Source organism: Mastacembelus armatus, chromosome 21 (genome assembly GCF_900324485.2).
Source record: "Mastacembelus armatus chromosome 21, fMasArm1.2, whole genome shotgun sequence".
NCBI classification, from domain to species: domain Eukaryota; kingdom Metazoa; phylum Chordata; class Actinopteri; order Synbranchiformes; family Mastacembelidae; genus Mastacembelus; species Mastacembelus armatus.
This window is the reverse complement of record NC_046653.1, coordinates 27,244,669-27,256,718: the sequence shown is the minus strand read 5'-3', so window position 1 is coordinate 27,256,718 and position 12,050 is coordinate 27,244,669. Positions and strand designations below refer to the sequence as shown.

The following is a 12,050-nucleotide window of genomic DNA, read 5'->3' as shown; positions in this document are numbered from 1 at the left end:
TGTTGACTAATACTAATGTTCTAATGAACTTGTGTTTACTAGTTTTTATCTGTTTCTTTTTATCACTGGGTTACACTTTCCCCCCTTAGAATCATGCAAGTCCCTTTGCATGGGGTCGGTTGCACAGAAATAACAGGAGGGCTAGACCCTTCCTGCATGAATTCATCATTAGACTCTGATAAGGCATTGGTAAAAGCTAGGCTTAGCCCATGGAACAACGACTGGGCAATGGATACCAGATTTCCCAGGTGAGTGTATCGGAGTCTGTCTGGTTGGACTTTAGCTCTTGCTGAGCGCCTTATAGTGTTAGTTGCCTCCTCCTCAAGATTCAGCGGATTTCCATCGTGTTTCTGGTTCATAAGGTCATCCTCAGGTTGATTTCCTTCCAAAAGGACATCCCCCTGACATCCTCCTGGTACATCAGGTGAGTTGGGTTCACTGCATGAACCATCTGCATCTGTCGACCGTACCTCATCCATTGAGGATTGTATGTCCACTCCAGCAGGGGCTACAGGTTCCTCTCCAGGTAAGTTGTCATTTCCAAGTAGGTTGTTTCCAGCAGGATTGACTACGGGTAGGTGAATTTCAGCTGGGCTTCGCGTGTGACGGTGAGTTTGTGATTTTGGGATCTCATAAACTTTGGTGACAATAGTTGGCTCTTGTGGGGGTGTCTCTTTGAACCAATAGACATCCCATAATATTACATAATTCTTTTATGAGGTGGGACTCGAAGTCGGGTCCTTGGTCACTATGTAACCGTTCTGGGACTCCATAGTGCACTATGAAATTATCCCAGATGGCTTTTGCTACGGTCTGAGCTCGTTGATTAGCAGTGGGGATGGCCACTGCATATTTTGTGAAGTGATTGGTTAGGACGAGCACATCCTTTGTATTGCTTCGATCGGGCTCAATGGACAGAAAATCCATGCACACTAGTTCGAGGGGCCTGGTGGACTTTATATTAACCAGTGGAGCAGCTTTTTCTGGGGTAGACTTTCTTCTAACACAGCAGCTGCATGTTCTGATCTTAGTTTCAATGTCCACCGCCATGCGAGGCCAATAAAATCTGCTCCTGGCAAGGTCTATAGTGCGCTCAATGCCTAAGTGGCCCATATCACTGTGAATACTCCGAAACACTGTATCACGAAGCTGTTCAGGCAAGACGAGCTGGTAAGTGACATTCCCACCCTCTTGGCGTGTTCTGTACAGAACGCTATTGTGGATTTCAAGGCGACTGAGCTCCCTCAGCAACAGGTTGATATTAGGAAGCTCTGCTCTTACTGTAGGTGGAACTTTTCCTCCAGTTTCAATTTGGGCTATGACTTCTCGCAGACAGGTGTCAGATCGCTGTTCATTTTTAAGTTGCTCTGGGGACATATGAGGGATGATCGGGAGACCACCACACTCATTTTCATTGACAAAACCATCTGGAATGACAGTTACAGACATGGCTACTAATGGGATGGTGTCATCGTAGGAGCTATTGACAAGGTGCTTATCACATATGGCAGACACTACCTCGGGACTTAAACTACTTTCTAGCGGTGACAGGTGAGTCTGGGTGAACTGCTGTATGCGGTCGCACTCTTTTTGGGACACCGCGTCATTGAGTAACTCGCCATGTGGTCGCCTCGAAAGACCGTCAGCATCTGAGTTGAGTTTGCCTGCTCGGTATTGGAGCTTAAAGTTGAAAGTAGACAGAGCAGCTAGCCATCTATAACTCATAGCATCCATTTTAGCAGTAGTTAAGACATATGTAAGGGGATTACTATCTGTTATGACAGTAAACTGGTTTCCATATAAATAGTCAGCAAATTTCTCCGTCACTGCCCACTTTAGAGCTAAAAATTCTAATTTATGGGCGGGGTAACGGGACTCGCTTTTGGACAAACCCCGGCTTGCATAAGCTATAACCCTAGTCTGGCCATCTTGGATTTGATAGAGTGCAGCTCCTAGCCCTGTAGTGCTGGCGTCAGTGTGGAGCGTGTATGGCAACTTAGGGTCAGCAAAACCCAGGACAGGTGCCGTACTGAGCTTTTCAATTATTGCTTTGAAAGCATCATCACATGAGGAAGTCCATCGGTCACCAAATGGTGTTCTGGGGTCATGATACTTGACAGGCTTGGCTTTAAGCTTTGCACTTTTGCGTAAAGGTGGATAGCCTGCAGTTAAGTCGGTGAGGGGCTTGACAATACTTGAATAGTCCTTAATAAATCGCCTGTAGTACCCTGAGAAGCCTAAGAATGAACGGAGTTGTTTGAGGTCACAGGGTACAGGCCAGGTGCTTAGGGCTTTCACTTTCTCAGGGTCGGTCTCTACCCCCTTGTGAGATACTATGTGCCCGAGATATCTGACAGAAGTCTGGAAAAATGTACATTTCGTGGGGGAGAGTTTTAATCCGTATTCTCTTAAGCGATTAAGAACTTTCATTAAGCGGGACTCATGTTCTTCAGGCGTTTTGGAGAACACAATAATATCATCAAGAAACACAAGCACTTCTTTAAGGTTCATGTCCCCCATACATTTTTCCATAAGGCGCTGGAATGTGCTTGGGGCGTTTGTGATGCCTTGTGGCATTCTGTTGAATTCCCAGAAGCCGATAGGACATACGAATGCGGTCTTTGGTTTGTCCAGCTCCTCTACCTCGATCTGGTAGTAGCCTGATTTCAAATCGAGGACGGAAAACCACTGCGATCCGTTCAGGGTGGAAAACGTTTCCTCCAAGTTGGGGAGAGCATAAGCATCTTTTACAGTCTGCAGGTTAAGCTTTCTGTAGTCTATACAGAGGCGGACTTCACCATTTTTTTTTCGTACGACGACAATGGGCGAAGAAAAGGGAGAAGAGGATTCTCTGATCACACCTGCTTCTTGGAGCTCTTGTAGATGCTTACGGACGGCTTCCAAGTCATTTGGGTGTATGGGACGTGCCTTGTGCTTGAAAGGAGTTTCGTCTGACATTTTGATCTGATGTTTCACTTGATCTGTTCTGCCAAAGTCTAGATCAGTTTGCGCAAAAACCTCTGACATGCTGTTGAGTTTTTGGGTTATGCGCTCTTTCCATTCAGAGCTAATTGGAGAAGTGTCAAAGTTGTAATTCAAGCTGGGCTCTTGGCTAACATGAGGTGCCTGCGGTCTCACTGAATGTTCTTGTGAAAGAACTCGCTGGAATGCACTGATTTCTCCAATCACACACTTTTGTGGAATTGTCACATCATGTTCCGATTCATTTGTCAATACGACTGGTACCAGATAAGGTGATCTTTCAGGTAAGTCTACAAGACATGGCTTTACTAGGATACCACCAGGTAAAACTGACACAGAAGGGTGTTCTAAGAGGACAGATTTCTCAGTATTATTGGCTGCAACAGCTACAGAACTTTCAAGGACAACAGTGTGGCCTGCTGGTACTAACTGGGGTTCTTTGCTGTGTATGGTTACTAAGCCAAGGTTACTGTCTTTGGACTGCCTGTGCCTCAACTCAAGAACTTTTAACACTGCCCTATAGCCATGTGCTGTATTTGGCTGCACTTCAGAGCATGCTTGACTATAAAGCTCATAAAGTACATCGAGTGTATTGGTCCCAATCAAAACTAGTGATTGGGAAGGTGCGCGTATGTCAGGAACAACTAAAGCAAGTGTCTGCACTTCAGCTTCGAGGCCTAGGAAATCTTTAGGAAAAATTACATCCATCTCGATGTAGCCCAAGTAGGGTACAGATTGACCATTGGCTCCCTCAACCTCTAGCAGCTCAAAAAGTGGTTTTATCTCTTGAGCGGACAGATGATGTTGATAGAACGACTGAGGAACTGTAGTTACTTGGGAGCTAGTATCTAATAAACAGTGCACAGATTCGCCATTAATCTGAACTTGTGCAGTACTTTTAGTACCAATCAATCCTTGAGGTAGTCTAAAACTGTCAGTTTTAGTATGTGCCTTTAACATAGCACGCTTTCTGATAGGCACACTAGGCTTAGACTCAGCGGGACGGGTTGGCTCAGCTGTTGCCCCTGTTTGTCCCACAACAGAGGCTGGTTTTAGTTTAAAGGGAAAGTGCTGCTATGCTGTCTCTCCCATATCTGCTGGCGCACTCTTAGTTCTTTACGTTTGGCTGCCACAAGTTCGGGGTTTGGCTCTGCCTCACAGATGGCAACAATGTGCCCATCCTCTCCACAGCGGAAACAATACCAAGGCTTCGGCCTTGTAGTAGGATGACCGTGTGAAGGTAAGCTAACTTCAGGGTTTGCATGGTCAGGTGTTATAGCTTCACTTTTCTTTGGCAGGTTTTTCTTAGGTGTGCTTGGTTTCACTTGTTTCAGGACTGCAGCCAATTGGCTTTTTAAGTCGGCTACCTGTTTTTTTAACTCATTTAGGCTGTGTGATTCTGGATCTGTTTGACTTTTATTGGTTTCGGTGGTAGTCTGTTCATGTGAGACTGCTTTCTGATTTGTGGCAACAAAATGTTTTCTCATTCTTGTGGTTTTTATTTCCTGGCGGTTTTCTGCAGTGCGAATAAGGAGCAATAATTCTGCAAATGTGGGTGGATCATTTTTCTTCAACTCCAACTGGAGCTCTGTTAACAAATTTTCATCCCAACAGCCCCTGCAAAACTGCTTAAGGAGCTGTTGGTTCATTTCATGGTGCTCGATACCACCTCTACGGACAGTAAGGTTCAACGCCACTTGCAGGCAATGCAGGTAAGCAGAGGGTTTCTCCCCAGGGTTTTGTAGATTGTTCATAAATCGTACAAGCAGTTCCTCACCATCGTCCACAGTGTCATAAGCAGAGTCCAAAAGGCTCAGATAATTAACTGGGTCTAACCACGTCTGAAGCTGGAGCAAGAAGACTCTCAAGGATCTTCCGAGTTTTTTCCAAGTCAGAAAGCAAAGTGTCCCCTATCATTAGCTCAACATGAGAACGCCAAGTCTCATAATCTGCTTCATTGTAGGACCTGGGAATCTTCCCAGAAAAGGGTTTCAGCTTCAGTGGGGAATGAACATTAGAAAGCCTTTCTCAACTTCTAACAACATGCTCAACAACTATTCGTTGAATGTCTGGTGGGTTAAGATCAATTGGACCCAAAGTGAGGGGATTCTGATTTGGTCTTATAGCACTTGCAAGTGGAATCTGCACGAGTTTAGGAGGTTGAGGTGCATGAGCTGGGTGCGGAGGGGAAACTGTACTTTGTGTAGGCTCTGTGAGCGGCTCAGTAAATTCAGCAGTTTCTGCTTCAGGAACTGGATTGAGTTCAGCTGCCTCAGCAGCCCCAATGGACTTCTCTATTTTTGACATGACCTCCCGCAGCACATCCTCAAAACCCTTCCCACTTAACTTGGCTAAACCCTTCAGTTCGGTAAGGTAAGTGTCAGTTACACTACCCCCTACAGTTTGTGTGTAAACATCTGTTAAGGCTCTAACACAATATTTAAGATCAGGGTTTTCACTGGACGGGAAGAGGTAAGGCAATGTGGGCGCTAATGTCTGAACAGCTACACCGGAGTTAAACTCTACAATCTGACTGTTGTTGTACTCCGACGAGTCATCCTCAATGGTCAGTATCCTACTTACAGAACCATACTGCTGTAAGTACTGAAAAACCTCATCTTTCTCTGATCCGGTGATGCCGCTAACGATCACAGCATTCGGTATTTTAACACCGAATTTTTCAACAAAATCCATTCTAACAAGGTGTCCACAGTTCTTCAGTGTGTAAATGTTGCTCCACCGCAGTTACTCCAGGCTCCTGGTTGGCTCGCCACTATTTGTAACCGCTTTTGACAGCGTGTACTCAATGTCTGTTACTCTCTTTAACTGGGTGCTATGGTGTTTCTAATTATTTTTCCCAATAAACCCAATACCAGGAAATGATTGTGGGCCCAATCAGATTTATCTAGGTTCGTGGGAGCCGAAAGGTGAGCAACTGCAATGAAACAGTCAACACACAGAGGGGATAACATGTGACTTTTACTGTCGTCATTTCAATTGACATAAAATTCCAACATTCAACAAAAATAACACTCATGAGTTAGCGCGCATGTAAACAAAAAAAATTAAAAAATTACTAAATTCAGTCCCTTTGTTGTTTTTCTTTTTGATAGAGTCAGTTAAGTATTCTCAGTCCAATGTCCGGTAACCTGGTTAGTCATTAGCTACCACTGTGTTCTTGTCCTTGGGCTGGGCTCGCCATCCAGTACTGGAGAGATGTCCATCCTTCGCTGTGCCGCGTAGCTTCAATTTGGATCCAAACACAAAAAAAAACCTGACCAGTGCAAAAGGTCAGAATATCACAGCTTAATCACATCTACAAACTAATTGCCTATAGTAAACTACTCAAGAATTTCAAAAGCAATTTTACAATTGTTCACACGTTGTACAACCATAAAGTTCACAATATTCAAAATTAGCGATTACCATCACATTAAGAACCCAATAGCATTAGCTTCAGTGAGGTAATGGACTAATAACATCGTCAATTTTAACAGTGCATAGTAAATACACAGCATGTCACCTTTCAAATCTCACCAAATGCTGGCAAGCAAAGTGCTCTATTATGTTCGTATTTACAATAAAACATTAAATATTAGCACCATCAAAACATTAACAATTAAAGGTGGCTAATATAACAGTCTAGAACAATCATAAGACACTATCTGTAACAAATATTCAAATACCATTCAATTCGCAAGGGAATTGTCACATAAAAATGGCTTTAGCCTTGGGAACAGCAATTTCAATGGGAGTTAGCTAGTTGCTAGTGTGAGTTGGCATTCGCAGCTATCGCTAATTAGCGTCTAAGCTAGCGTATTATATTCCTGCACATGTAACTCACCAGTGCAAGGCGAATACGTTCTAGACAGACAATGGTGTAGGTTCCAAGCTTCGGTTGGCTCACAGCCTTCCTTCAGCTCAATTTTTTCATCCACTAAATTCTCCGGCTCGGTGTGTCTCGACCGCATGAAGCTCGTAAATGTCTGACACCACGTAAGGCACGCAAAACCGGATGTTCCGGCTCAAGGGCGGGACAATTAACCTTATTGGTTAATATGAGATCACACACTAAATAACATCATTGGTTGCTCATAATGTTGACTAATACTAATGTTCTAATGAACTTGTGTTTACTAGTTTTTATCTGTTTCTTTTTATCACCGGGTTACATTTGGCTTTGTTTATTTACTGTGTTTACTTGCTGTAAGTACTTCGGTCGGCACTGAGTTCTGTTTAAGTGCTATACATATAAAGTTGAACTGGACTCATATTTACATTATGTACTGTAGTTTCTCAAATCCCATCTTTTTTCCTTCCAAGTGACTCAGCCCTGATGTTTCCACAGTGTGAACAAACCAGACAAGATGTTGTCAGACCAGCTCTGGGCCACCTGCATATGTGGTCCTAGATCCAATTCCTATCTGATGTGTGAGTGTGCGAGCACCGTGTGTCCATGTGGTTGTTTTAACGTGTCTCTCCTCTGCACATATCACCTGTCGTCATCATTCAGTGTGGGAAACATTAATATGGAGGAGCGGGGGCAGTAGAGAGACCAGGACGCTTCACATTGGTTGGACAATTATGGAGAAGCTTCTGATGGAGCCAATCTGGAAGGAACATATGGGAACCCAGCAGCTTTGGAGGAAACTGCTGTAAGCACGTTCAATTATTGGAAATCCGCACAGGAGAAATTCTTTCAGTTCATACACCACTCCTGTGTTCCTTGGCTGTGGATTTAGGGTCGTAGTCATGTTGGAAGATGTACCTTCAGCCCATCCTGAGGTCCTGAGTGCTGGGGAACAGGTTTTCATTGAGTATATCTCTGCACTTTGCTCCACTCAGCTTTCCCTCAGCTCTGACCAGTCTCCTAGACCCTGCTGCTGAAAAACACACCCACAGCATGATGCTGCCTCCACCATGCTTCACTGTTGGGATGGTACTAGGCAGCTGATCAGAGGTACCTGATTTCCTCCAGACATAATGTTTAGAATTGAGGCCAAACAGTTCAGTTTTGGTTTCATCAGACCAGATAATGTTGTTCCTCACAGTCTGAGAGTCCTTCAGGTGCTTTCTCGCAAACTCCAAGCAGCTTTAATGTGTTTTGCACTGAGGACAGGCTAACATCTAGCCACTATGACATAAAGCCGAGATCGGTGAAGGGCTGCAGTGATGGTTTGTAATAGACCATCTGTAAGAGAGTGACCATCTGGTTCTTGTTCTTGCATTCTAGTATTATGGCGGCCACTGTGCTCCTGGGAACCTTCAGTGCAGCAGAATTTTTTTGTAGCCTTCCCCAGCTCCGTGCCTATCAACAATCCTGTCTCTGAGCTCTGCAAGCAGTTCCTTTGACTTCATGACTTTGTTTTTCCTCTGATATGCATTGCCAGGCGTGTGCCTATTCAAATCATGTCCAACCAATTTAAGTTACCAGAGGTGGACTCCAATCAAGGTGTAGAAACATCACAGTAATGATCAAGAGTATTGGGAGGCACCTGAGCTAATTTTCAGGTGTTGTTGCAGAGGGTCTGAATACTTATTTAAATGTGATATTTCATTTTTTTACTTTTTAATAACTTTACAAATTTTTCTAAATTTCAGTTTTCACTGTCATTACGTGGCACTGAGTGTAGAATAATGAGAAAAAAATATTTGAAACAATTGTAGTATCACACTGTAACAACAATATTTTAAAAAAGTGATAGGGGTCTGAATACTTTCTGAACGCACTGTATATGACACAAAAACCTGAAAATATTGGGGAGCAGAAAATAACAGGTATAAGTACACATAAGGATTCTCACATGACTAGAACATGGAAGTAAAGCTAATGGAAAAACACCAGGGGAAGCAAAAAGTGTACCAACCCAACAAAGTAAAAGTCCAACCGAGGAAATTACATACACTGCTTTCAAGTGTGTTGATTTAAACATAGTAGACAGAGAGCTGAAGAGATGAAGTGACCTTGGTTTATCATTTCAGACATTTTGAACTTGTGACTAGAATAAAAGACAGACACCTTGATATTGTTGAAGTAGATTATACTCTATGCACTAGTGTCTTGGAAACAAATCTTTATAATCAAATCCTTTGGAAGCCAAGAGAAACAACACTACTGTTTCTTTCTGAGACTAAACAATGACTGTAAAACAGTTATCAGTGTTAGTCCTGTAATGGAGAAATTAGTTTCAATGATTGATTATTGTTACTGATTACGATTTTTATTGTTTCTCACTGTGTTCTTGGTTTTCAGGTTTCACATCCTTTCATTTCCAGGTTGATTCACTAAGGCTCATGTGTTTTCATAATCATATGTGATGTTTATGTTCTTCCTGACCTAGTACAGTCTGACACTAAGGGACACAGTGTTCTCAAGGATGTTGGTGAGGAGTATCTGGGAGAAAGTTTCCTTGGGACACCAGGTGTGATAAAGGGACCAGTATAACAGAGCAGGCCCAGGATGGAGGGTTAACTGTCTAATGAGAATATAGAGTTTTAGAATACAGCCTTATTAGGGAATCACTTTGTAGAACAACAGGGAAGAACAGACTTAATTATCTGATTATGTGAATGATTATTTGCATTTACTTTGCATGTCTGTATAAGTAGAGGCCTCAGCCTGATAGGAGCTGATCAACTGGGGAAGAATCTGATCGATTGTGTTCTATTCTGGTTTGCTCCTTTCTTGCAAGAAATATATTCAGAAAAAGACAATCTGTATCTCTTTATTACTCATCCAACGGGTTTTGCCACAACAGTACATTAGACTGTTTAACCTGGACAGAACAATTTCCTGAGGTGTTTATAAATTTCTTTCATTTTCAGTCCATATATGATTGGATTAAAAAGAGGATGATACAACATTACTTGTAACGTCAATATTAAACGCACAGTTGTGGGAAAATCAGTTTCCAGTCGAGCTATAAGTATATCAAATCCAAACAGACATGAATAATTGATTAGAACAATCAGGTGAGGTAAACAGGTCTGTGCAGCTTTTCTCCTGACTTCTCTACCACTTCGATAGGTGATTATAAATATCCTTATGTAGGTAAAAAGGACGAAAAGCACAGGGAAAATTAAAAGATTTACCAAAACAACCAGTCCATATATATATACTACTCTTGACATCACACAGTGAAGTTTCAAAACTGAACTGCTGCAAATTATTCCTTTGAATTTAAAGTTACAGAGTTTAATATTAGAACTGATTACAATTGGGGCTGCAAATGTACAAGCAGGCAGAATCCAAGCTACAACCAGGAAAATACAGATGTTTGTTTTTGTCATGATAGTTGGATACTGCAAAGGTTTACATATAGACACATACCTGTCATAGGACATGGCTGCCAACAGTAAAAACTCTGAACGGGCCAGAAAGAAATATATAAACCACTGAAAGAGACATGCAGGATATGATATGATCTGTTTTTCAGATAAAACATCAAACAAAATCTTTGGGTAAAGAACAGTGCTGAGAAGAACAGAGTTCAGTAACAAAGCTGCAATGAAAATGTACATAGGTTTATGGAGGTTTTTGTGAATCACTATCAGACACACAATAGTAGAATTGAAGCAGATTATTAGAATATATGCTGTAAACATGATCACAAAATAAAGATATCTGTATTTGTGAACTTCCACATACCCATCAAGAGTTAAATATGTCACATTTAAGTTATTATCCATTAAAGATGTCTGAAACAAAGAGTTAGTCAGTGAAACATGTACAGAACTTCTCACAAGTGTCATACAACCTGCATCAGATCGTCTTATTCAGTAGTTGTTACTGACCTTGAAATGCACCTGTGTGGTCTAACAAGCACAGAAGCTCAGAGACTGGACAGTGGTCGGTTTGAGTCTGTGCAATGTTTTTATCAAATGGACTCACCCCCATGGATCTCATTAGACTCTGCACCAACTTACAACTCCAGAGACCTCACAGTTGTTTGGCTTTGTTTATTTACTGACGTATTGTGTTTAGTTGCTACTGTGGTGCTTTCTTCAGTGTTTCTTTGTTTAATGGAAGTGTTGTGTTGTTTGTTGTGTTATGGAAGCACTTTGGTCAATGTTGAGTTGTGTTTAAGTGCCATACAAATAAAGTTTAATTATGTGCTGTAGCGTATCTAATTTTTTTTTTACCCTCCAGGTGATTCAGTCTTGATGTTTCGACAGTGTGAACAGACCAGTCCAGATGTTGTCAGACCAGATCTGGGCCACCTGCAGGTCTGGTCCTAGATCCGATGTGTGAGTGTGCGAGTGCCGTCAGAACGGTCAGATCAGAATCCATGTGGTCATTTTAACGTCTCCCTCCTCTGCACATGTCACCTGTCGTCATCATTCAGTGTGGGAAACATCAACATGGAGGAGGGGGGGCAGAGAGACCAGGACGCTTCACATTGGTTGGACATTTGTGGAGAAGCTTCTGATGGAGCCAAACTGGAAGGAACATATGGGAACCCAGCAGCTTTGGAGGAAACTGCACAAATTACATTGTTGTTCTTCACATTTCAGTTCAGTCTGTGCATGGTGGCAGTTTAGGAGCTCAGGGTGTTCACACCAGAGCCTGATACATGTCCCTGACAGACATGGATGGGAAAGAACAAACAGATAAACATTAGGACCTTAAACCCTGGGATGTGAACACAGCCTCAGACATTGTTTACTTTGGTCACCCAGAATCACCTGTGCATAAACAACTAACCATGTAGTTATAGTGCTTTAAGCTAATCACTTTATTTTTGTGGCGTGCCCTTACTGCTAAGATATGTGAATCCTCAGCACTGTTGTCCATCACCGAAGGCAAAGTAGAAATGTTGTGCACTTTCCCCATGTCAGGGTTCAGGCAAACAGGGTGGCAAATAAATAATTTGTCACAGGTTAGATGGACCTTAATTTAAATCTCTTTAGGGGGAAGGTTTTTTCTTTTACATTTTTTTTGATTGTGTTTGGATTGTTTTCAGATTGCATGGTATAATTGTGTTGTGATTTTTATTTTTCTATTGCATGCTTTATTTTGTATATGTGTGGTTTTGAGTGAACTTCCGGCCTTGTACTCTGATTGAGAA

The 12,050-nt window shown here is 42.3% G+C and overlaps 1 protein-coding gene across 1 annotated transcript; it reads right to left on the bottom strand.

Moving 5' to 3' along the window:
- Positions 1 to 9,753: 9,753 nt before the first annotated feature.
- LOC113123872 (olfactory receptor 11A1-like) lies at positions 9,754 to 10,671 on the bottom strand. The gene has a single exon (XM_026296204.1). It carries the CDS (start codon positions 10,669 to 10,671, stop codon positions 9,754 to 9,756), a length of 918 nt encoding a protein of 305 aa, XP_026151989.1.
- Between the last annotated feature and the right edge of the window lie 1,379 nt (positions 10,672 to 12,050).